This window comes from Microplitis demolitor, chromosome 9 (genome assembly GCF_026212275.2).
Source record: "Microplitis demolitor isolate Queensland-Clemson2020A chromosome 9, iyMicDemo2.1a, whole genome shotgun sequence".
Classification (NCBI taxonomy): domain Eukaryota; kingdom Metazoa; phylum Arthropoda; class Insecta; order Hymenoptera; family Braconidae; genus Microplitis; species Microplitis demolitor.
Window position 1 is genome coordinate 15,099,468 of NC_068553.1, and position 26,843 is coordinate 15,126,310.

At 28.1% G+C, this 26,843-nt stretch overlaps 5 protein-coding genes across 7 annotated transcripts; 2 read left to right on the top strand and 3 right to left on the bottom strand.

Moving 5' to 3' along the window:
* Positions 1 to 1,613: 1,613 nt before the first annotated feature.
* LOC103571561 (glutathione S-transferase 1) lies at positions 1,614 to 3,791 on the bottom strand. The gene is made up of 5 exons (XM_008549753.2): positions 3,478 to 3,791; positions 3,341 to 3,399; positions 3,122 to 3,263; positions 2,918 to 3,035; positions 1,614 to 1,990 (listed from the first exon to the last, which is right to left on the bottom strand). The coding sequence occupies exons 1-5, from the start codon at positions 3,610 to 3,612 to the stop codon at positions 1,749 to 1,751; spliced, it is 696 nt and encodes a 231-aa protein (XP_008547975.1). The 5' UTR covers positions 3,613 to 3,791; the 3' UTR covers positions 1,614 to 1,748.
* Positions 3,792 to 6,012: 2,221 nt separating this feature from the next.
* Positions 6,013 to 9,862, bottom strand: LOC103571559 (BTB/POZ domain-containing protein 17). Its single transcript, XM_008549752.2, has 3 exons — positions 9,440 to 9,862; positions 9,128 to 9,268; positions 6,013 to 7,502 (listed from the first exon to the last, which is right to left on the bottom strand). The coding sequence occupies exons 1-3, from the start codon at positions 9,536 to 9,538 to the stop codon at positions 6,237 to 6,239; spliced, it is 1,506 nt and encodes a 501-aa protein (XP_008547974.1). The 5' UTR covers positions 9,539 to 9,862; the 3' UTR covers positions 6,013 to 6,236.
* Positions 9,863 to 12,037: 2,175 nt separating this feature from the next.
* Positions 12,038 to 20,471, top strand: LOC103571557 (ribonuclease P protein subunit p40). The gene is made up of 6 exons (XM_008549750.3): positions 12,038 to 12,307; positions 12,502 to 12,646; positions 14,984 to 15,145; positions 18,248 to 18,373; positions 18,837 to 19,002; positions 20,129 to 20,471. Exons 1-6 carry the CDS (start codon positions 12,173 to 12,175, stop codon positions 20,463 to 20,465), a joined length of 1,071 nt encoding a protein of 356 aa, XP_008547972.1. The 5' UTR covers positions 12,038 to 12,172; the 3' UTR covers positions 20,466 to 20,471.
* LOC103571556 (uncharacterized) lies at positions 15,093 to 18,204 on the top strand. The gene has a single exon (XM_008549749.3). It carries the CDS (start codon positions 15,186 to 15,188, stop codon positions 16,764 to 16,766), a length of 1,581 nt encoding a protein of 526 aa, XP_008547971.1. The 5' UTR covers positions 15,093 to 15,185; the 3' UTR covers positions 16,767 to 18,204.
* A 417-nt stretch (positions 20,472 to 20,888) lies between the features above and the next one.
* Positions 20,889 to 25,769, bottom strand: LOC103571558 (kinesin-associated protein 3). Of its 3 annotated transcripts, none has more exons than XM_053741803.1 (4): positions 25,356 to 25,769; positions 25,087 to 25,288; positions 21,867 to 24,245; positions 20,889 to 21,030 (listed from the first exon to the last, which is right to left on the bottom strand). In XM_053741803.1, the coding sequence occupies exons 2-4, from the start codon at positions 25,110 to 25,112 to the stop codon at positions 20,889 to 20,891; spliced, it is 2,547 nt and encodes an 848-aa protein (XP_053597778.1). In that variant the 5' UTR covers positions 25,113 to 25,288; positions 25,356 to 25,769. The 3 variants fall into 3 exon arrangements, with proteins under 3 accessions (XP_053597778.1, XP_053597779.1, XP_008547973.1); XM_053741804.1 differs by having other exon boundaries at positions 25,684 to 25,701; XM_008549751.2 differs by having other exon boundaries at positions 25,087 to 25,769.
* Positions 25,770 to 26,843: the final 1,074 nt, after the last annotated feature.

Below are 26,843 nucleotides of genomic sequence, written 5' to 3' on the forward strand. Positions count from 1 at the left end.
CCGAGCCGAAGGTACACACAGATACGATTTTTCACGAGATTTGCACCTGAAAGTTTAAATTTTTGTCTCTGTAGGAAGAATAACGCATGCGCTAATTTTTAACATTTGTTTTTTCATAAAAGGAAAGAACGACTTTCTTTCCTCTAAACAAAGCGGGCATTTACATTTTTGGCGCAGGTTACCAATTGTTATATTTATTCGGGTAGTAAGGCCCAGCCTTAATTTCACTCCAATGAAAAGTGACCGGGTAATGGGTCTTTTACCTTAATTTAAAAAAAGTTACAAAAGGAGTCAAAAAGTAAACATAAATTCAAATTTAACTTTAAATTATTCTAAATTTGTTTATAATTATTTTATTACTGAAAAATTTTTCTATAAAAAAAAAATCACAAAAGATTTTTGAGTTAATTACCAACCTTATTTCGGAGTTTATTTTATTAATTGATTTTAATATTCGAGGACTTACTCAAAACAAAATTTTTGTTAATATACTATGCGGAGTATTTTTTTTTTTTTTTTTTAACTACAAAATGGAGTTAATTTGAAAAGAGCTTTAATGGAATCAAAAAACAACTTTAAATAAAATTAAACTCTTAATAAATTTTAGATTTTTTACAGTAATTTCATAATAAAATCATTGATTACAAAAATAAATTCAGTCAACATGAAAAATTGGTTAATTGTCGGATTTTATTATTTTTGGTTACACAAAAAATTTTAAAAGCTTTTGCAAATAATTTTTTTAAAGATTTCAAAAATTCATATTTTACCATCCAGACAATGTTCAATAAAATTCAAATTTCGGAAACGTTTTTTCGATCGCGCGTATAAAAAAAATCGCCAAAAAATTAAAAATAACATTTTTAATACCAAAAATAGTTAAAGTCTTTCAAAAGAGTACCAATTTTTAGTAAAAATTAAACGAGTAGGTAGCAAAAAAAAAAAATAATAAATAAAATAAAACCGATGTGTTCAAACGAGCATGTCAGCAAAAAAAAATAAAATAAATTAAAATAATCCTCAGACATAATTTCATAAACGAGGATAGACCACAGGGTTTTTTTTAGTCTAAATTTTATTATTTATTAGTTTATTTAATAATAATCAGCTAAAAATTTAATAACAATTATTGTACTTAATAATAATAATAATTCTGTAAAATGTCAGTCAATTTAATCTGATATTTAATCTCCATAATTGTTCATAAATTTGAAATCCTTTACGGAATAAAAAAAAATTTAATTGTAATCATTGATGTGGAGATTAAATGTCATTATCATAAAATATATATAAAACATACGATGTACATATATATTATTATTATTATTATTTATCTCATATAATATATAATATATGAAAACTTTATCGTCGAAGATAATATAAAGCTGTGATTAAATAATAAATACATATGTAATAAATAAATTTATTATTATCTGAATAATTAAAATATAGTAATTATATACTACATTAAAAACAAATTGTTTAATTAAAATAATTATACATAAATTACAAATTAATTTTTATTTCTTACAAGATGTTCATTAATATAAATATTTATTTATATTGAATGCTCAAAAAAAGATTGGTTTAAATAATTACGACTGACATTTTGTCATTTTTTAATTTTATTTCATATTATACTTACATCGTTAATTATAAAATATATAAATGTATATTAATAATTAATAATAAAAAATTTAAGTAATTATTAAATGAATGTTTACAATAAAATTTATGCAAGCTTCGATTTACTTTTTGCTTTTGCGCATTGGATGGATGGGATGGACCCAAGTCATTGATAAGTCTGGATTTTTTTCGTAGTCGCTGAGTTCTTTTAAGCCTCCAGCAGCGATTTCCCACAATTCTGGATGTTTTACTTTGAAATCGTTGTACCATTTGTTTACTTTTGGCCAGGGTGCTAATGAAAATTCAATAGCCTCTAGACCAATTGTTGCCGTTATCATTGCAAAGTCCGCGATTGTTAAAGTATCTGCAAATAATTATTTAAATCACATGCTGTTGAAAATTTTTATTAAATTTTAAAGCAAATTATTTAAAGGTGACAAATATTTGTCAAATTGTTAACATATTGGTGCCTCATGGGAAAGGGGTCTGAGATACAAAAAAAAATCATATTTTTGTGATTTTTTTTTTCAGAGTACGTTCTTTATTAAAATTCTTAAAATTTGTGACATTGTTAAGCATCATTTCAAGAATGTTCTGCTAAATTTTTATAAAAAAATATTGAAGAATGAGCCAGTGGTAGTGGGTAGAGACGAGTCACTTAAAAAAAGTATCCATGTCATAGGCAGGATAACTCATGACTGCTTCATCTAAAATCAAAAAACCAAAAAGATTTCTTTAGTACATAAGTTTATCTTGGATTTGAACGAAGGATTGTTTTTTTCAATAACTGATTATTTTTTAATTAAACAAAAGGAACAATTTTTAGCAAAAATCAGAGTTTTTGAATCGCACCTTTATCAAAAATTAAAAAATGAATATTTTGTTTATTCCTTCGTTCAAATCCATCAAACTTATTTACTAAAGAAATCTTTTTGGTTTTTTGATTTTAGATGAAGCAGTCATGAGTTATCCTGCCTATGACATGGATACTTTTTTAAGTGACTCGTCTCTCCCCACTACCACTGGCTCATTCTTCAGTATTTTTTTATGAAAATTTAGCAGAACATTCTTGAAATGATGCTTAATAATGTCACAAATTCTAAGAATTGTAATACCGAAAGTACTCTGAAAAAAAAATATCACAAATATGCTCTTTTTTTGTATCTCAGACTCTTGTCCCTTCTTATCGATAGGTCAAAAAACAGTCTCAAAACTTATTGATGTCAAAAAGCCAACTGTGCTACTTGGGCAGGTCAACCGAATAATTACATTAATGATCACTTATACTTACTTGCAGCAGCATATATAAAATTAGTACGTGTAAAATATTTTTCAAATACATCCAAGCTCATTTTCAATTTTTTCAACCCCATTTCCGTGCGCTCGTAATCAAAAAACATGGGACCAAACTATTAAATTATTATTAAAACAGTAATTAGTAATTAAGTAATCAAATGTAAACGTTTTTGTGACAACAAGTAATAAATTAACTCACAGCATACTCCGAAATATTGCGATAGTAAGTAGTCAAATTGAAACAAAGTCGATGATTGACAAGAGCTCGGGCTTTTGGATCTTTTGGATAATATTTACCTTCTGTGTCATATTTATCACAAATATATTGCAATATCGCATGACTAAATTAATAAAACAATTAATTAATTAATTAATTACTGACTCAATAAACGAATAAATAATTAAAAATTTAAATTACCTTTCACCCATAGTTAAATCGCCATCGACTAGAGTCGGAATTTCTCTTTGCGGATTCAACTGATAAAGAATTTTTATTAATTATTTAATTATAAATTAACTAAGTATGTAAATTTTTATTAATTAGTCACTAATTACCTCTTCATATTCTTTAGTTAAAAATTCACCTTTGCAATAATCAACAGGTATAAGTTCATATTTAATATTAAGAGCTTTTAAAGCTTGTCTACAAGCTAGAGAAGGCGGTCCGTCAGAAACAGCGTAAAGTTTCATTATTAATAAATTAATTACTTGGAACAAATGAAGAAGCAGCGATTGCGATTCGCAGTAAACTGACAATAAATTTGAAATTCAATAAAATATAAAAATATATATTACATAATATGAACGACAATCTCTTAGGATTGAAATTTAATACTGTTTCCACGGCAGAATGTTGTGACTCCGCCTTTCACTCGTATCCAAGGCTATCAGTTGATTAAACTGGCCTACATACTTCTTCCATTAATAACTCGGCATGATAATGAACAAGTGTAATATCTTTAATTATTTTTTATAAAGGCTGTAAGATATTTTTGGTATATTTTTTAATTTTTTTTTGAAAATGGATAAATTATTTTGTAGTATAGATTTTTACGTTGATTTAAAATACCAACTAATAATTATTAATTAAAGTTTATTGATCAACGGTTTTCTAATCGAGGGAAATCAATCACTATTAATTCAAAGTATTAATAAAAAATTATTATTTAAAAATATTAATGATTTTAAATCAAGAGAATCAAATAATATTAATTATTAACAATTCGAGGTGCGGCTATAAACTGGAAATTCTCATAAAAATGTCAGAAAATTTTGAAAAGTATCAGGGAATTTAATTGTGACAATTCAAAATTTAAAAGAGATTCATTAATACACTAGTCACAAAAATTAAGGGATATTCAAAAAATTTCAAATTTTCAAGTGATTTTCCACAGGCTGTAACTCGAAGGAAAATTTTCGTACACAAACAAAAAAGGCAAATTGTAGCTTCTCGTGTCTTGTTTTCTGATCTGGTCTTTAAATTTTTTTATTAAGCGCGGTTCCGGAGTAATCCTTAGAAAACCATCGAAAAAAAAATTTCCGAATTTTTGCTCGTTTTAGAAACTGTCTACGGGCTTTAATAAATTTTTTCGATAATTATCATTGATTTTTTATTACTACGGAACCGTGAAAAATAAAAAAATTTAAAGACCAGATCAGAAAACAAGGCATGAGAAGCTACAATTTGCCTTTTTTGTTTTCGTCGTACGAGCATTTTCCTTCGAGTTACAGTCTATGGAAAATCACTTAAAAATTTGAAATTTTTTTAATATCCGTTAATTTTTGTGACTGGTGTATTTTGAATTTATTTAAATCATAAAATTTCTTATTAAATATTTAAACTTACATATTTTTAACATCGAGTATTCAAAAGTAGGCCATATTAATTTATTTTATTGACTTTTTTGGTTTCTCGGATGATTTAACTATCAGATTTAATGATTGGCAATGAAAATATTATCAAAACTTTGAATATCAATGATACGAATAAAATTTCTGAACCAGGGAAAAATATGAAAAACTTTACTGGAGAACCGGGAAATATCAGGGAATTTGAAAATCATTTCTTTGTGGCCGCCCTGAAATTATCGATCGATAATTATTTACTCCAAGTATTAAATAATAATAATTAATTAAACGTGTTAAAAATTGTTAATTTCAAAAATTAACTAATAATTATTAATTAATTATGTTGATTAATTATTTTTAATAAGAATAATTAACAAAAAAATTTGTTTTTAATGACTATTAATAAAAAATGATTAATTGTTGATTTTTATGTAAAAGTGTCAATAATTGACCTTCAATTAAAACAAAGAATTAATTATTGTTAATATAAAATACTTATTAGTTATAAATCAATACTCATTAATTGGGACTGCTGATTTATAACTATTAATCATTAAATATTAATTAATTGTTAATCAGTAATTGGTCAAAGTAATTATTAATCAGTAATTAATTAGTCAAAGCTATTGATGAGTAAATGTTAATTAATTAGTTTTCGGTAAAAGTACTAACTAAAATCGGAAATCGATAATTATTAATTAAAATATTTAACAAACTATCAATTTATCTAGGAGTTAAATAACAACTTTTTTTAATGATCAGTTTGCAAAAATTAAAAAAGTTATAAAAAATAATTAAACATTTCACCCAATTATCAGAAAAATTTTTAAAATAATTACTATTTAGTCTTTCACCAATCAACTGATTTTTATCACCAATTTTATTTATCATAAAGTAATAAATCTCACAAACTAGAAGTACTTAAATAAAAACATCATTAATTTTTATTTGTCATTAACTAGAATTAAATAAAAAAAAATTTTTAAAAACCAAAAGTTTTTCAGCCGCAATATTCAAATTATCCTACACCACTAGACTTCTTAAAAACAACTACTTTTATTAATATATTCAGATGCCTTCATGCCGAAACTTTCCCGCTCAAATGATTGCCGGAAAAAAAACTACCAATAAATTAATATAGATTTTTTATTTACTCACTTATCAATAATAACATTTACATGACAATACATTTATAAGTAACGATTATATCAAATAATAAAAAAAAAAAAATATTTATATATATATATTTATATAATATATTGAACTATTTAATTTGACACAAGCATAATTGCCACTTAGTTAAACTCAAAAGCATTAATAAATCAATAGCAGTCCAAACAATATTTAAAAATAAATCTTCACTCTTCACAAGCCTTCTTCTATTCATAATTAAACATCACTTAAATAAATATATCCCATATATTTATTATTTAAATAATTATTAAAACCTTAATAAATTTATCAGATCAATTTGCCGGTGATATAACAATATGAAGTTTAAGCATGTCCTTATTAGGACCAACTAAATAAGGAGAAACAGGATTTACAAGCGACTTGGCGCTTTGCTGAGGATTTAATTCTTCAAACGGCAGTAAATCGTCTAGATTTAGAACACGGTCAGTTGTATTAAATCTATGAATGACTTCAGTAACCCGAGCAATATGTTCAACTCCATCCTGGAGTCCGTAGATCAGCACTCCAATCTTAACGCGCATGTCATTGTTGGCATCAGTCGGAGGTTCTTTGCAAGTCAGCGACAACCTCACGGATCTGATGACATGCTCAGGCATCTCAACAGTCCCCTGCCAGACGATCAAGAAGAATTTCTTGAACCAAACCCCTTTGGGATAAATATCAACGACCCACTCGCAGGCTCGATCTCCAGCGTGCTCTGCCAGGAAAGAGTGGCTGGAAAATACTAGAGTCCGTGTGTGATACGAAGGGAGACTATGGAAGTTTTCAATCGTCAGCAGCGAGCTGCAGGTGTCAACGGTGTAAAGACGTGGTTCAAATAACAACGCGCCATCTTCTTCATTCCTGATAACTTCTTGGACGAGATCATGCTGCCCAGAATGAAAGGACATCCCGATAGCCATGCGTTCAACAAAAAATTCCTTGTACTTTTTGGTCAGGGGGGATAACAATAAATCAGCTAATTGCCGTGGTGACATCATGGGAAAACGTATCGGGGTCATTACGGCAATCACTAGCTGCTTTAGTGTCAACTCGTACTCGGTAGGAGTCAGCTGATGCTTGAGACGCTGAACTTGATGCTCCAGCCAAGATTCCAGACACTTGTAGAGTGTCATTTCATCGCGTATTACTAAACTACTTTGATGTAATAGAGTCACTAAGACGTCCAGCTCAAAATTACCAAAATCCGCGGTCTTGGCTACCAGCTCGACATTCCATTTGATAAAATTTTGGCAGGTTTGGGTGATGGCATGATGCCCGCAATTTGATGTGTAGTCGAGCCATGAAACTAAGGTACCGTGAATAGCCGCTACTGCGATGTGGTTTTGCATATACTCAAGGCACAGGGTTATTAAATCACGTACATTATATTTGTCGGCTAATGATAATATTGGTAAGACAACTTCGTAGCTTATACGTATTTGTCCGGTGTAAAAGTAACGTAAAAACTCACTAAATATCGGTACACATTGTGGGGTTTCTTGGAGAGTTACACGGCTTTCTTGTGATTCTGTCCACTGTGGGCTCATTAACATCACCTGCAATTTAAAAATAATTATTAAGTAAATACAATGATGCTAAAAAAATAAATAAAACCAGACAATCGACAATTTTTGAATTTTTTTTTCAACAAATCAATTACAAAAAATATAAAATATAAAAATATGCGCATGTAGAAAATTAAAAAAGCTATAGGTGTAATTTTTTAAATAAGTTTTTTTTTCAAATTTAGGGTTTTTAAAAAAATTCAAAAATTATCGGACGTCGGCTAACTTCAGTATCATTTTTTTTCTCCTGTTTCAATTTCTATAAATTTTTTCTATCAACTTTAAGCGTATGACACAAGAGACTTTATTTGTGGAGAATTCAATTTTCTAAAGGTACTCAGAATTCAAAAGTCAAAAAAAATTTTTCAATGTATTTTAAATGGGAAAGGAGACTCCTGGGCGCCAGCTCAATTTTTGAGATACAGAGCTGGAAGTTTAAGAGAATATTTTTTTTTTTTTATTAAAGTAACTTTTGAGTTGTATTCAATTAAAAATTTTTTTTCGGACACAATTTTAATGAAACTTGGCATACATTCTATGAGTGATTATCTCAATCATGTTAAAAAATGAAGTATTAGGTGTTTAAAATTTTTATAAATTTAGAAAAATTATCTTCTGCTGATTCCTCTCCAAATAACTTTTGAACAAATAGTGTTCGATTCTCTATACAACATTTCATCTTTATTCTAATATATGTTATATTTAATATTTCTTTTATTTATTTATTTAATATTTCCTTATAGAAATATTCTGTTCGAAATATTATTTCGAACATTATATTTAAATCGTAGTATATATTATTTGTGTTGCTCAAAATATGTATATGTTTGCTCAAGAAAAAGAAAACTAGTATGGATCAAATTTTATGACCTTAGGTACTTGGGTGGGCGAGAGATTTAGGCCCATGTTCCAAGTAATTGTAAGGCAATATGTTTTTCTCCATATTGCACTCTCATATATATATATATATATATTTTGAATTTAGGCATTTTTGTTTTATAGAAAAGGAGAGATTCTTAGACCTCAGTGTTAAATTAAAAGAATAAGTTAGTGTAAGCTAAATCTCTTAAGAGTGAAGACGTATCCTACAGCGCGCATTTTTAACAAAAAGAAGTAAGTTTTTATTTGTTTAATAAATTGATCTGTTTTCATTCACGATTACTATACCTAAATTTCCAACAAATGGTGATAGTTTAGTTGTGCAAAAAATTACGTACCAGATTATTAATCATATAAAATATACAACTAGCAGAAAAACTGACTATGAAAACTCGATGCTAAATTATTTCCATCAATAAACCAATAATTAGCAAATGAATACAATCAGAACAATTTAACTCATGACAAAAATTTCTGGTATCAGTTCAATTGGGATCCTGAAGTTAGCAGACAATTAGTAGTTTTCGGATTTTTTTTTTTCAACAAACAAATTACAAAAAATATGTACATGTAGAAAATTTAAAAAACTACAGGTGAAATTTTTTAAAATATGTTTTTCTTTATAATTTGTTTAAAAAAAAGTCCAAAAATTATTAGACATCTAACTTTAGTATCATGTTAAATTCGGCGTAAAAAAAATGATTGCAAAAATTAAATGTCAGAATAAAATTATTCACCTGGAATACATCACTAGAAGCACATAAAATTAAACGATGAGCTGGATATTCTACACCATCAACTACCAAACAAATATCATTCATCAATCTCTCGGCGTACAAAGTCGCTATCTTCAGCAATATTGTCTGTGAATTATCAACCTGCAACCGACGAATAAATAAATCAGTAAATTTAAACAACCAACTACAGCTGGACCTCGTTATAAGACTATCAGTCTTTTTTATGAACCAGGTATCGCGATAGTTTGAGAAAGAAACTCATAGTCTTATGACGAGGTCCTACATACTAAAAAGACATGGAATATAAAATACCTCAATAGCTTCTGGTGTTTTGGGGACATCAGAACTTGGCCCGCTCTCATCAACAACTGGTTTGCTTTGATCCATTTCTACACTTGTCAAACCTGTCATCCATCTAATAGTACTACGTAACAACTGAACATGTTTACTTGACGTGATTCAGCTTTGGTTGCCCTGCAACTAGTGCACAGGGCATTTATTTGCTGGCATGATTGTCAACCCACAAAAATCCGAATCTCAACATTTCTATTTATCTAACCACCATCCACACCAGACTCTGGATCCTCAATACATCCTTGAACCTGAACTTGTCAAACTAATTTTCAATCCCAACTTCTAACCTTCCGAATTACCAAACAAAACTTGTCTATTATGATCGATTTCGTACTACGCTGAAAACCTTGATGACAATCATCAGCTTTAATTGCACTTCAGGTTAAGTTGTCAGCTGTTTTTTAAAAATAGTTATTTTTTTGTTGGTACCAACGGAAACTTTGTTTGCAGTTGCCAATCAGAGAGGCAGCAGCTTATATACAACAATAAAAAAAAATAGTATGATTTCTGTTATAAGCATTGTTTTGATGTATAAACTTTTATAAACCCTATCAAAAATATTCATATCGGAATTCAGTCTAGATTCCTATATGGTTTCCTATAAAAATTCACCATAGATTCCGATATAGATTCTCACATGCACGGAAAAAAAATAAATTTAAAAAATTAGTGTTTAAAATTATAGCCCGGAACCTGGGTGTCTATAGAGAATTTCAAAAAATAAATTTTATAAAGTGTTATAAGTTTTTAATGTTTAAGTTTAAATTATGATTTTGAAAGTTAAAATATTTCATTTTTCCTGCACAGACAATAAATTTTAATATTTATCCTATAATTATTCACATTTTAATTATGAATTAAAGAATTACTATTTGGAATGATAGTATTGTCATTATATAGTGTGGGTTATATTCCTATGGAAATCCACACGATGCAAAACCCTGTTTAAAAATATTGATAGAAAAGAATTAAAAATGATGAAATTCGGATTCTTTTCAATAATTTGAATTCTTTCGTTTGTATATATAGATATACAGTTTGCATGGAATGAACGCTTCTCAATTCTTTTCAATCAGTATTTTTAACCAGGGAATTTATACGAGAATATAGTACGGATTTGAAATTAGGAAAATTAACAAAAAGCATCACGTTATTGACACAAATACCATAAAAAAGCATGATGAATATCCATAAGAAGAGTTCAAAAGTATTTCAAATTTTTTTTTTCTAATCATTGTAAATAAAAAGAAACGAAATCGTTTCTTTTTATAAGGACCTGCCAATAGAATATTAATTTGTTCTTCTATTCCTATTCGCGCATCAATAAACGATAGACATAGAAATTCAGATTCCTGGATTCGATAAAAGTTATTTATATAGAAACCCCGATTCCTATATATGAATTTCCTACAAAGAAATCCATATATCTAAGTTTCTATATGGTGATCCAGGTACCCACAGTTTCCTATATCTATGTCTCACATATATTTTTTTTAAAAGGAATCATAAAATTGTGATACTGACAAATTTAATTATTAGTTTGTTCATTTTTTAAAAAAATTTGCCTTTTTTTATTTTTTCTATACTCACCCTGATTAAAAATACTCATTGAAAGGGATTGAAAATTTTTTCAATACATACAGAGGTTTTGAAAAGTATTGAATGGAATTGAAATTTCGATCATTTGAATACTTTGTAATTTTTAAACTGGAATTCAAAAATATTTAAAGGAATTCAATCTTTCATCATTTCAATACCTTCCAATATGGAATTATTTTGGTATTGAAAAAGATTCAAAAAGATTCAAAAATTTCAATTCTTTTGAATTCTTTTCAATCCTACACGTGACCCGAAATGTGATATTATTTTGGTATTGAAAAGCATTCAGAAAGATTAAAAATATCAATGCCTTTGAATCTTTTTCAATTCCTCGGGAATTTAAAAATTCTCATATTATTTTTGGATTCAGTATAGAATTGAAAAATATTAATTTTATGTCCAGATGAAAATGTTGGAGTATAGAAAATATTCAAAAGTATTCAATTCTCATCTTTTTCAATCCTTTTCAATGAGTATTTTTAATCAGGGCATAATAATAAGTATGAATGTGCCTGACAGTTAGCAATTTTTTAAATTTTGAAATAAATAAATGAAGTGTAAGTAGTCCCTGGTGGAAATTTTTCCAAGTTTTCTCTGAAAAACTCAGTTCTAAAGTTCTGAAAAGTTTTTCAAAAAAAAGTCCGAAATATTATAATAGGGGTGAAATTAAAATTCTAAAATGCGTATTTAGATCCATAACAAATCAGTACACGAATTTTTTGAAAATTTCATTATTTCAATTTATTCATTTATTTAAAATTTATAAATTCTTATTTCTGCTACATTCATACTCATCAATAATTACATAAATTTTTTATTATTTTCTATTATCAGCTATCAGCTATATTTAAAAAAGAATATTTTTTTTTTCTGTTGGTACCAACGAAAACTTTGTTTCCAGCAGCCAATCAGAGAGCCAGTTAAAAAACTTTCATTGTTTTATTTTCCTGTTCATTGTCTTGGTCTTGATCTTGGTCTTGGCTCAGTCTTGTTCTGGTCATACATATTTATCAATACTTTATGTATACATGTATATATATTTTTGTTTAAATAAATATATGTGGATCCATTTAATAAAAAAGTATCATATCAATGTTTTCACAAGCGAGTAATTCAAAAGTACCTCGAGTTCTAAAAACAATAACTAATTATTCAAATGATCAGAAGGTTAAAACAAACCAAGACAAAGTACCAGTTACTATTGCAGATCATTATTATAATAATTTAGTAAGTATAATTGTTTATAATTATTTATTTAAACAATAATTTCATACATCAGCGAGCATCAAATTCAAATTGTTTTGTTTAAATGCTTATTGTTTGCATACAAAATTTAACATTTCATTGTAAATTTACGTAAGTTTTAGTCATTAAAACTTATGCTGTCTGTCTAATAATGTTCTTTGTTGAATCATTGCCAGATATCTGTTGTCTTGCCTGATTTTAAAGACATACCTGTTAATCTTGATCGTGCTATTGTCGAGGATACTGATTACTATAAAATTATAGAGTTACCAGTTCATGAGCTGATTAATCAGGAATTTATTGAGGCTTTTGTTAAAAAAGGTAAGTCTTTGTTTGTAAACAAAGAATTTTATTTTGTATTTACTTATTTATTTAAATATTCATAATAAAAATTATATTAAATATAATTTTAATGCAATTCTGGTAATCTTTTGTTGGATACTGACCAATTTATATTTTTAGTTTTTAAATATGATTTTTATAAATTATTTATTTAAGTGAGTGTGAATGTAGCAGACATCAGACAAATTTAAAATTATAAATAAATATGGTAAATAATTAATAAAATAGTATTTATAAAAATACGCTTATTAATTTCAAAATTATTTAAATGTGCGTTTTTATTAATTTTTATTTTATTAATTATTTAATATATTTATTAATAGTTTTATATTTTATAATAATTTTAAATTTGTCTGATATCTGCTTCATTTACATTCATTAAATAAAGTAAATATTTAATGAAATTAAATTAAAAAAAATGCGCATTTAAAAAATTTCAAAATCAATAAGTGTATTTTTTATAAATATTTTTTTTTTTTATTATTTACTCTATTTATTTATAATTTTAAATTTATCTGATGTCTGCTACATTCAAACTTATTAAATAGAGTAAAAATTTAGTAAAATAAATTTTAAAAACAATGCGCATTTGAAAAATTTCAAAATCAATAAGTGTATTTTTTATGAATATTTTTTTTTCAATTATTTACTATATTTATTTATAATTTTTAATTTGTATAACATCTGGTACATTCACACTTATTTATTCAAGTAACTCGGTGTATTAAATGTTTATTTATTTGTTTATGGTAAGAATATAAATTAACGGTTTTAATTATATTTATTACAATACTTTCATTTGCTTTTTCTGGTCGATAAAATTTTAATCATATATATTTTTTTATAAAATTTATAATTTATTTTTAAAAGTTGGGGCATAAAAATTAAAATTGTGGATTAACTAATATAGATATGATAGAAATATATGTAAAAAGTATAGTAATTAATTAAATTCTTTACAAAAAAGATATGAAGACGTTTTTATGTACATTCAATTACAATTTAAAATGGTGATAAATAAAAATTTGCGGCTATGGGTTCTAATATTTAATAATTTTTCTACGTCTAATTTGTAAAATGATTTTTAAAATTACATACAATAAAGCTCAGAGTAATTACTGAGTAATTTTATGAAATATTACACAAATTTCAGAATTTTAAAGTACTTATTTTTTCAAATAATTTATGATCAAGTAATTATTGTGCGAAATGCTTTATTGTTGGTAATTTCAGAAACGGTATAAAATAAATTGTTACTTGATTCTTAAATTTATTATAATCATAAATTTTGAACGACCGATATAAAGTTGAAAACAAAATTTTGTTAAAAATTTAATAAAAATAAAAATTTATGAGACTCAGGGATTTAAATATTAAGGAATGATTCCTTATAAAATTATCTTTAAAATGTTTTATGATAATGATGAAAGAAAATTTTTTCAGTCAAAAATATTAAAATATAAATTAACTTATTTATGTACTTTATTTTTACATTACTTTAAATTTCCAAGTGATAAATGTCATAAAAATCAAAATCACAATGTATTTTATTTTATTTCATTTAAATAATTGTTTCTTTATTGTCCATAAGTCATTTAACTTTAAATAATATTAATTTTAAAGCTTATAGTTATTTGAAAAACTTGAATTTTAATTAAAAAACTTTTTTCATGCAAAATTAGTTTTTAAATACTTGAAATTTCATAGCGTCTTTAATAAATTCGCAATTATCGAAAACTAATTAAGGTTTAAAAAAAAAAGTGATTACAAATTTTAATTGAACCCGAACTCACTCCGTCACTCGGAGTTTCGGAGTTTAAAAAAAAATCACTCCGCATACGGAGTAAATAGGGAATTTGTTTTTTCAGCGGAGCGATTTCGATCTGGATTTCATTTAAATCCGCATTCACTCCGATTCGATGTTTAAATATTAAAACGAACTCTTTTTAGAAGTTTTTACTCCGCTAATTTTTTACAGTGTATTTACGTGAACGAATCGATTCATGTAAAATTAATAAATTTTATTAAATTTCCATGACAATTATCTTTAAAAATCTAAATAATTTTTCTATGTCAAATTTATTCATTTTTGAACACGATCAGATTTTAAATTAAATTTCGGGGAATTAAAATGTGTTTTGTAATAAATCTTACAGGAATACGATAGTACTCCATAAATAGATTAAAAATTTATAAAAAATTAAATTTCAAATTTTTTGAAACTATCTGGTTTTGAAATAAAGCCCGAGTTATATAAAATATTAAATAAAATGAATGTTATAAATTACTAAACATAATTATAATTATTATTTTTAGGTGAACTGACATTACTATCATCAGACAAGAATCTAAGTACTGAGAACTGCATCTCAATAACACCAACCGGGTATTTAATATTATCACTCCTAGCAGCTGATTATCAAGAGCTAGGATTAGAAGGTTCCCCAACATTTTTTTCCCGGCAGCCGACACGCTTCAGTAAGTAATAAACTCAGCAAGTAATAAAGAACCGTCAACAATGCCTCAGAAAAATAGAGTGCCTGTTTTACAAGAGCTTGCACTGATTTCAATTGGCAAATACATAACACTAATAGGTAGTAAGATGATAAAACCAGTATGCGAAATATCACAAAAGAATCCAGCACGTAGCGTTAAACTTCTCCGTAGCTTAATCCAGACTCTCAAACAAAATTTGAGCTCAAATGTGCCTTGGCATCTCTACACCCCGATGTCAACTAAAATTCTACAGTCAATAATGATCCTATTGAACGAAACTAAAAACACATACAACGATTACCAGCCGGTCAATCTCTTCTTGTCCGAAATAAATGTCATTGTCTCACTGATAGAAGTGGTGATGCATCAGAACCTCCGAGTAATTGAGTTTACAATGTGGCCTAAAATAATGCGACACATGTTGTACAGCAATTTGCACAATCTCCGTGGCCTGGAAGTACTAGATCTTGGATCTGGTTCCGCTGGATGGCGGACATCGGACATAGAAAAGCTGATAATAAACGGCGTCAGCTCAATGCCCAACTTGACATCTCTGACACTTTGTTTCGATTGTACAGACAATATTATCACAGCTCTAGGGAATAATTGTCAGAAGCTACGTTGTCTTGATGTAACATCATCTAGATCAGTTACAGATCGCAGTATCCAGGCATTACTGAAGTGCCACCAGCTACGCGATGTCAAATTATTCCGTACCTCAATCACGATAACAGGTTACGCTGATTTATTATTAGGACTCCGCTGGCTTGAGAGCATCGGCAGGTGCGATGATATCGGAGACATTTTAGAAATAATTTACGAACGTGAAAGCAACAACAAGTGTTTGTTTTTAAAATCATTCGAAAGCCGGAATATGACGACCGGTTATTTGTATTTATTGATCACGATCTGTCCATTTATAACGAGTTTGTCGATAATGTGCAATGACGAGATGGATAATTTGTCAATTCTGTCGGTACTTGAATGCTTGACGGAACTAAAATTGATGTCTTGCAATTTTTATGCTGACGGTCTCGGTGTTTTGCTGGAGATGACTCAGTCTAGGATTGAGAGCCTGCATTTGGAACATGTTGATGAGATTGATCGGACTGCGCTGGTCTGCATCAGTCAGTACTGTCCGCGGTTGAAGAGTTTGACATTTTACAATTGCGACTTTATTGACACGATGATGATCAACGGGGGAATTAGGTATGACAACTTGAAGGTGAGGCCTTTCAAGTGTCTGGAGAGGATTAAGTGCGTTGCCGATTGCGCTAAATCACATTTAGAGTTTTTGCTGTCCCATTGTACAGACATTAGATTCATCCAGCTGGGCTCGTCGACGGGAATAGACGACACGACGATGAAAAAGGTCTTCGGGTTTAACCGGATGAGCAAGTTGGAAGAATTGAAGATTTTGTACAGCAGCGATTTGTCGATGAGAACTGTAAGGTTGCTTATGAAGAATTGTGATAACTTGAGAAGACTGTCCGAGCTGGAAAGCTGGCATGGAATCACGGAAGAAGAGCTGATTAATTTTAGAAATGAACTCAAGATTCAAAATATTAATTGTGATACGAGTCCTACTTTATCTTTTGCTTAGTTTTTTTGTTTTTTATTAATTATTGTTTTACTGAAGTGCTTTTGCTGGCTTTTAATAGTCAGACATTTTGAGATTTTTACACGGTCATAAAATGGACATGTTTACTTTTATATTTATTTTAAAAAAATATTTATAGAGTAAATATCGAATTTTGAAATTTTTACGTATATAATTCGAATTTGACTCTTCATCCGTCGCGGTATGAGCGCAGTGTCGCAATTTTTATTAAAAAAATTTAAAAAAGTTTCTTAGTCTTTTGAAATTTTATGAGTTTTTCTATCATACTTTTTAGTATCGAATGAATGAATGATAATAATTTTTGATATTTTAAATGTTAAAAAAATTTTCTTTTTTTGGGAAAGTTGAGATTTACTGCTGACATGAATGAACTTGAGATGGCAAATTTGATTCCAATTCTAAATGAGAGTCGACTTTTCTTTGAAGAAAATCAATTTTTTAGAATCGGCTTTTAGTTTTTGAAGTAGATCAAGAATCGATTCTTAACATTCGACTTCTAGATAAATTAGTCCAAGAACTGGTGAGCCATTTTAACTCTTAACGGCCACACCTCACCCAGGCCACATGGGGTAACCTTCTATGTCGATTAATCGATTCAAAAAATCAAAATAAACAGACGGTGCGAATCAAAAATCTATTCTTTGAAATATCTTTCCATCTCTAGAGCGAACTCTATTGTTAATTTGGCGGATTTTCTGCGGTGTTGCCAATTACTATCAGCGACTTATTTCCAGCTCATTTAATTCTTCTCTTTTTTTATTATATTTATTTAATACAAAATTTTTATTTTAGTAAAATAATTCTAGAAAAAATTACAAATGTCTAGTCGTATAAACTTGTGGGTTTTAATTTTGAAAAATCATAGTTAAGATACTTGGCAACACCCCAATATTAAATATATGACAGCAAAACGCCGCGGCGCGACGAACGAAGGGAAAAATTTCTACGGTCACAAAAATTTAAAATTCGTCTATTTTTTGGCGCGTAAAAATCTAAACAATCAAACATTCGAATTCAAAGAGAAAACCCGTGCTATATTTAAATACTTTAATTAAGTTAATTTTAATTGTCGATAAATTAAAAAAAAAACGGATTGTTTAATTTTAAATTTTATTTATTTATGTTACTGTAAGTGATTATATTTTAATTATAAATAATAAATTAATAATAGGTGCCATGACAAATTCCAATGATGTGTAATAGGTAATTAGTTAATAATTAAGCAACTGAATAAAGTGACTTATATTTTTGTATTACCGATGGATTTTTTATTGTAAAAATATGGACTGTGATTTTTTTCAACGGCTCAAAACTTCCATTTTTAATATATACGTATTTAAATATATGGCTTATTTATACTATTTAATAAATAAATAAAATATTTAATGGCTATGACTGAATATTCACTTGCATATCATATTTTTTTATTTTATTTTATTTTACTTTTTTTTTCGGTTTGTAAGTTATCAAGATAAATTTAAAAGAAGATTCATTTGTGCCAGGAAAAAATAAATATGAACGTGTTAAAAAATGTTTGGAAAATAATTTTAAACATAAATTTGATGTTATTTTATCATGGGATCCACCAGGTAAATTTTAATTATTTTTCACACTATTAAAAATTTCTATAATAATTTTATGACAAAATTTATCACTAGTATTTGAAAATTATGGCTCAATTGTGTCATAAAAAAAAAAAAAATAATAAATAATTATTGTCTATTAAAATGGCAATATTTGTCGTCATGGTCATTCTCAGACAGTGTCTCTACTTTTTCAAAAATTTTCTTTAATTTAATTTTTAAAAAATTCAAACATTAATTGAAAAAAAAATCACCGTAGTTGCAATTTTGCTGAGATAGATTTAAAAAAAATTACTCAGTTTTTATCAATAAGAAAATAAACGAAATTTGTTAAGTAAATTTTTCTATAAAATCTTCATGTCAATTTTATTAAATTCAAATTTTCAAATTTTGCAGACTGAAATTATAACTATTTCTCACAGTATGATCTAAATATTTAAATAATTTTCCCATTGATAATTAATTACAGAAGATAAATTATGCCCATCATCAGTAGCATTATGGTTTCATAATCATGGCTACAAAACATTTTTATGCCATGTAAAATCCACCAAACGTTTGAATACATCAGTAAATATTCCTCTTGCCTCAGATAATTTATTTGATTGGATAAAAATCTTCAGCACCAGCAACTCGTAAGTAAAAGTAAAATTAATGATAATACTATAGGGTGTGCGAATACTTCGGACTTACAAATTATTCGTATCGAATCGAACTTTCGAATCATTCGTAAATTTTTGAATTATTTGTAACTCCGAATTCATAAATTCTCGAATAACTCTAAAATTTTCTTTTGGATGACTTAAGGAAAGAAGCTGATCTGAGACAAAAAAAGAACATATTTGTGATTTTTTTTTCAGAGTACGTTCTTTATTACAATTCTTAAAATTTTAGACATTACTAAGCAATATTTCAAGAATATTCTGCTAAATTTTCATAGAAAAATATTTAAAAACAAGCCAGTGGTAGTGGGGAGAGACGAGTCACTTTAAAAAAAAAGTCTCCATACCGTAGGCAGGATAACTCATGACTGCTCCATCTGAAATAAAAAAACCAAAAAGATTTCTTTAGTACATAAATTTGATGGATTTGAACGAAGGAATAAACAAAATATTGAGTTTTGAATTTTTGGTAAAAGTGCAATCAAAAAACTCTGATTTTTGCCAAAAATTGCTCCTTTGGTTTAATTAAAAAATAAGTAGTTATTGAAAAAAACAATCCTTCGTTCAAATCTAAGATAAACTTATTTACTAAAGAAATCTTTTTGGTTAAATAGATTTTTAGATAAAGTAGTCATGAGTTATACTGCTTACTGCATGGAGACTCTTTTTTAAGGTGACTCGTCTCTCCCCACTACCATTGGTTCATTTTTCAATATTTTTTAATGAAAATTTAGTAGAATATTCTTGAAATGATGCTTAATAATGTCACACATTTTAAGAATTTTAATAACAAAATTACTCCGAACAAAAAAATCAAACATGCTCTTTTTTTTGTCTCAGACCAACTTTCCCCCTTAAAATAGTAATATTTTTTCCAATAATTCAAATTTTCAGAGGTAAAAAGAGCTCAGATACCAATCTCCAAAAAAAATTATTTTGATTGCTTAAAAAACTAAGCTCTTCATTAAATAAAAATTTAATATTTGAAATGTTACGAACTATTCGATTCGAAGTTGATTTCGCACAGCCTTAATAATAAATCTAAAAAATATGAGTTAAAAATAAATACAAATACAATTAATAAAAATTTATTTTCCAGAGACAATTCAATAAATACATCTAGTGCAATTAAATCCGTAACAGTAATAAAAGATGTTTCATACATTGAGTATCGTGGATTTTTTACAAGGTCAAGAGTAATTAAAATATTAAATCTCTTAAAAGAATTTATGAATTCGAACAACAGTACAGACGTATCTGAATGGGGAAGTTTACATGTACAAGGTTTTGATAACAGTCCAGTAAGTTGGGGTTTAAAAGAGCATGCAGTTATTGACAACGACGGTACTAATAATTATACAATTATTTTAAAATCAAACGGGAATTTAAGTATACAAAAATGTCTAAGTTCGAATCGTCGGCCTAAAAATAAATAAATTTTTATCTTCCACTAGTATATTTTATTTAATTACTTAATTAGGCTGATACTTTATATCATAATGGAAATTTTATCACAAATTATAAGTGCATTACACGTATGGTTAATTACTAAGTGACTAGTACGATAAATAATCGATGTATATATATTTACTAAGCTTTAATAATTAATAATAAATAATTAATAAGTGAAATTATCGCAGACTAAACGAGATCAGGCTAATTTTTGGCCATTAAATAATTAAATGCAAGCAATTACGGCCTCGTAAATAAAAAAGGCACTACATTTGTTCACGCTAGTTTATAATTGTGCATGCTAATGGACGTCTTTTTAGTTAAGTTTTTTTTTTTTTTTTAATTATTAATTAAGTATTTAAAACATAAGCGTATTGTTTTTAAACCTAACGGAATAGAATGAGTAATTAAAGTAGGAGATGAGAAGAATCAGCTTCGGAAAATCTAACTTTTGAATTATGGTAGAGGTCTTCTATACCTGAGCCCACAGACATTCGGGATTTAGATCTTGCTAAGAAATCGTTTATGTCATCCATGTCACGGCTGTATCTAAAATATCAATAAATAAGTTAGTTTTTTTAAAATTATTAATTTTAAACTTCCCTAATACCAAAAGGCATTTACTACTACCTGCGTCCTCTAGACCAGGCTTATGACGGTTAATCAACTGATGCCAAAAAGGCATATGAAAAAAAAATAAAAAGTAATCAATTTCGTGATTCTAAAGCGATAGGTGAATTTAAAAAAATATATCTAGCAAATCGTACATTTATGTCTACTACTCAAGAAGCCTACAGTAACTTCCGGATCAGCAAGCTATCCCAAAGGAGACAAATATCGGACTTAATCTTTGCATTCAAAATCATTAATGGTCACATTGACTCTCCAGAGATTCTAGAGCAATTTGGAATCATTTGTCCTAGGTCAAACTTAAGGTCAAACCGATTAATGGAAACAATTAAAACTACCAAATGTTATACATATAATAGCCCGAGATATAGAATCGCTAATTCAATCAACATTAATTGCTCAAACCTCGAATTATTTGACACTTCGATCACATCGTTTGTATCATCGGTTAAACGGCTACTTCTAACCAAAATCACCACTGGTCTGTTGTAATGTAATTCTTTTTTTTTCTGTTTGTAATAACTACTCTCAGAAATACTATTTTATACTATTACTAAGTTAAAATTATAAAGTAAATGAAAGTTAATTTAATTTTAAGTAAATTCTAATAAAATGTTTATGTTTTCGCCTAAAGCTTAAATTTATATGTATGTAAACTTAATGTATAAAGCCGATTGGCGTTTAAATAAATAAATATATGTCCATTTGGTATTAAGGATGCGATATTTTAAATTAAAATAATTTTTTAAACGTACCGACTAGCAGGTCGACTTTGACATTCTCCTGAATCTGTTGACTTGATCCCACTCATCTCCATATCATCGGTACTGAAACTCGTAGTAGTACCCGAAGGAAACAGCATCGTGTGCTTTAACAAATCATCATTCAAATAAGGCGGCAAGCTCTCATCATCATCAACAATCAAATGATTAGCATTGTCCACAGCAATAGACTCAACCATCTCCAGCCATTGCTGATTATGGGACCTGAACTTCTCGACTTTTATCCTCGCTGCCCATTCCTTGTCGCACATTGCAATTACATCTAAACAGGCGTCGCAAACTTTCCGGATTGCTGGATTCTTATCATGCATCAAATCAATAAGATAACCCGGCGCCTCATTATTAGTTTCCCGTATCAAGTAGTCTCTCGTGGACTCATGCATCGCGATCTGATAGAAAACATAAATAATTTGCAGCACGATCTCATCGTCTTCTTGCTTCGCCTTCAGCAACTCGATGCACGACAGCAGCAAGTCAGCTTTGCAAATCAATCTCGCGCAATCCTCATCGCTAGCAGCAGTGCCCAATAAAATAACGACCTCCAGTATCAAATCATCTGGCGCCTTTCCCACCACCAAATTATTCCTAATCCAAGGAATTAAATTGCATCGCTGCAATATTTGAGCGTAGTCTAAATCCGGCAGAACTAAATTTCCCATTACACCAATGAGTTCTAAAATAAAGTCCTGGGAATCAGACTGCGTTAGCGCCATAGCAAAGTCACCAACAAAATCAACAAAGTAGTCTTTCAATCCATCATGCTGAGAAATATTTCGTATCAGTTTCATCAGCAGTGAATCCTGATTACGAAACGCTTTGCGTATCAGTCCTTGCAGACGATTATTCCCGATCATCATCAGCGCATTTTTATAATTTATCGACAAATTAATTCCAACTGCCACTAGTTCGCGTTTGAAACGATCGTCGTCTACTTCTAAAATCATGTCGATTATCAACTGCGTACACTCCGTATTGTTGAACATCAGTTTTACTTTATCATCCATACTCAAGTGATACAGCAGCCCTAAGATAGTTGTCTTATTTTTAATCTCATTCTGCCCAAGAAGTTTTATCAATTTTGGTAACAAGCCCACGCGGATCATTTTCCCGCGCAGTTTTAAATCAAATGACAAATTAAATAATAACTTTAGTGTGATCAGTATCAAATCGATGTTATTGTTGTTCTGCAAAAGACGTGGCAGCTTTTCAATAATGTTTTCATTTGCCATCACGTCCTTGTTTTCGCGGAATATCGATAGTTTTTTTAAAAAGGTTATTATGAGAATTAGCAGGTCATTGTTGGTGCGATCAAGCGTTTTTATGATCATGGATATTACGTTTTTTTTACGCATTTTTCGCTCGACGTCTGTATTCTCCGCGATATTTAGCAGCAAATAGTAAGCGACCCGCAATAATTGTTCCTGTTTTTTGGTCAAATTTTTAAATTTCTTCCGGTACTTTTCTAGATCATCTTTCATACGTTTTACCTCAGCATCAGTTATGTGGAAATTAACTTCTGTTGACCGTCGTTTTAACTCGTAGTCCAATGGTGCCTCTGTGGTCCAGATGTCATCAGTTATTTTAATTTTTTTATCAGCGTCAGTTGAATTCGTTGAAGAAGAAATAGAAGTTACTGATGGATAAATAACTAAACCGGTCGTGGTTTCAAAATAACGGCGACGTTTTTCCATATCGTCGCGCCATTGGTCGTAACGCTGGAGCTCGTAGTCGATAATTTCCATACAGAGCGAGCCGATGCGGTACTCAAGAATTATGCTGTGGAATTGCGTATATGTGGAAAAGCAGAAAAAGATGTAGACGATGTTGGTGGAAAGTTCGATGCTGCGACGCCAATCCTCGCGGAGAACTCGCGCCAGTGCGCTGAGGAGAGACTCGTTTTTAGTCAACTCCAATAAGTTGTCGGGAATACGCGCCAGCTGGAGTATCAAAGCCGATCCCTTTATTTTGTCGGGTATTTCTTCGTAGAGTAACTCGATGTAGCTGTCGACGTTACTGATCACCGCGCGCTCATCGGTGTCTGAATTTGTGGATGACACCGGTCGCGACGGCTGGTCCTCGTTTATTTTACGGTTCTGGAGATAGTAAATCAGCTGCTCTACTTCGTGAAGCTTTGACTCGTGGATGAGGGAACATTTTTCCATTACTTCTTTGGCGAGGAGCGAGACGTTTGTGTCTGCATTCAAACTCTTCAGGCGGATTATTTTTTGACATTCTTTACGATCTCCCAGCATCGGGTCTCCTAGTTCACCGAGGATTAAAGCTTCTACGTCGTAATTTACTACCAGAGCTTTTTCTGTTGGGTGGACATCTAAACTTCCGGATCGGACTTTTCTAAAATTTATTTATGGTTATTTTTAATATGAACTACTAATTTATACTATTCAATTATCAATGATCCTGAAGTTACCAGACAATTAATGATCCAGAGGTTAAAGAACAATTAAAAATTATCAGATGTTTTTTTTTTTAAATCAATTACAAAAAAAAAATATATATATATATACACACGTAGAAAATTTAATAAACTATCAGTGCAATTTTTAAAAAACATTTTTTTATTTATCGTTTAAAAAAAATTCAAAAACATTAGACGTCGACTTGCAGTATCATAGACAATTAACTATTTTTTAATTTTTTTTCAATAATTTCATTTAAAAAAAACTAAAAATATGCACATGTAGAAAATTTAATAAACTACAGATGCAATTTTTTAAAATATTTTTTTTTTTTTTATAATTTAGTTCTGAAAAAAAAATCTAAAAATTAACGAATGTGAATGTAGCAGACACCAGATAAATTTAAAATTATAAATAAATATGGTAAATAATTAAAAAAATAATATTTATAAAAAATGTACTTATTAACTTCAAATTTTTTTAAATGCGCATTTTTTTAAATTTTATTTTATTAATTATTTATTCTATTTATTAATAATTTTAAATTATTAACAAGACGTCTGCTATATTCACGTGTTCAATTTTTAAATCTCTTTTTAAAAAAATTAAAAAATAATAAGACTTTGGCTGATTTCATTATCATAATTATTAGGAAATAAATTTAAAAAATTTCCATTTTTTTTTAACAAATAAATCAATAAAATAATTTTTTACACTAAACTAACTTATAAAATAAATAATTTATAATTTATTTAGAAATCAATATTAACAATTACCTTTTTAAAAATTTAGCTTCCTCCATTTTTAAAAATCAATCAATAACTTTTCAACAATAATATAACTAATAATTACTAATTATTTAATTATTTATATATTTGTTTTATTATTTGAATGTGAATATTGTAATAAATAAATTAAAGTCATTGCGATATCATTTTAGACATCCGTCACTTTAGAATTTCAGCTTCAATAAAATACCTGGGTGAGAGAATTTAATTATGAGAGGACGTGACAATAGACTTTAGTTATATATTTAAATGATTACTTTTTTTTAACTGAAGGAGGTTCGACCAAATCTAATGTAAAAAGTATTTTCCGACTTTAAGATTTGAAACAGTATACATGTAAAGAAGTACTTTATCTATGTGTTCTCAAAATTTGAATATGATCCACCGTCTAGATTTTTAGAAAAAAAGATTTAAAAATGATGTTTTCAAAGTTCTTATACACAGGCTCTTATGGCGGACAAGCTCCCGACATGACTTATTCGATTATTTTCATTATTAACCTCCCAAGTTTAAGAAATAAAAAACCACATGCCATAAACTTGAATATTTTTAGAATATGATAAGATTTTAACAATATAGTGTTACCGTTGTAATTTTTTAAATAATTCAAGTTAAACTTTATTATTTAATCTCGTTCATCAACAGAGATACATATTATCGAGGGTTTGGCAACATCGCGAAAGCAGCTGAGAGAAGAAACAAAGATAAAAATACATTAATAAGAGAGACAAGATTAGAAATAAATTTTTCCCGCTTTAATTTGAATATCGACGCGTAAGAAGTTAGAGCGCGCTGTTGCCGAATCTTTGTATTAAATCGGGTCGGTGAAAATGACCTCCATGAACTTGGCACCGAAAATTGATTTTTTTTAATTTTGATGTAAACAAATCGTTTGTTCGTCATTTGTTCTTAAATGTTTGTTAAATAACTTTATTTGTTCTAATATTATTTAATTTTAAAAAATTAAAAATTGAAATTTTCTCATGTTGCCGCTTTATGTCTCGAATTCGATTGTTTTTTTTTTTCATTTAATAGCTTAATTTTTTTTATTATTTGTTCGATCAATACAATTGTTTGTTCTATTGTTTTTATATTTTTATTTAATTTTATTCTGAATTTATTTATTATACCTACAATACTGGCCAATAATTCTTGAGGGGTAGCGTAGAATCGGGAAAAAAAAATGTCTCAAAATAAAAATGTATATGACTACTTTCATACAAATGTAAAAATATAAAAATAAAAAGTTGTAAAAAAAAAATTCAATAATTAAAAATATATATACAAATAATAAAATGTAAAATTAAAAATATGTATTGTAAAATAAGTAAATAAAAAAAAATCTCTATAAAAAATGTCTCTATATTTGAAAATCACTAATAAAAATATGGTCACTATTTAAAAATTACTAAATAATTTTAGTGCATATATAAAATTATGAATAATTAAAAAAAACTAAATTAAAAAGTCACTAAAAAAAATTACTATAAAAATAAAAAATCCTACAAACCAACTTTGCATAACCAAACACGTATATAAAAAAATTATGTGAAAATAAACATCTCTAAAAATAATATGTCTATAAATAATCGACTGTTTTTGAATATCTCTAAAAAATATAATGTCTATAATAAAATATCTGAATAAAATATAACCTACAAATTGAAGAATTTCACCATGTGCTCATAATAGTGACTAAGTTTATATTATAAAATATAAGTATTAATAATTATGATAAAACAACA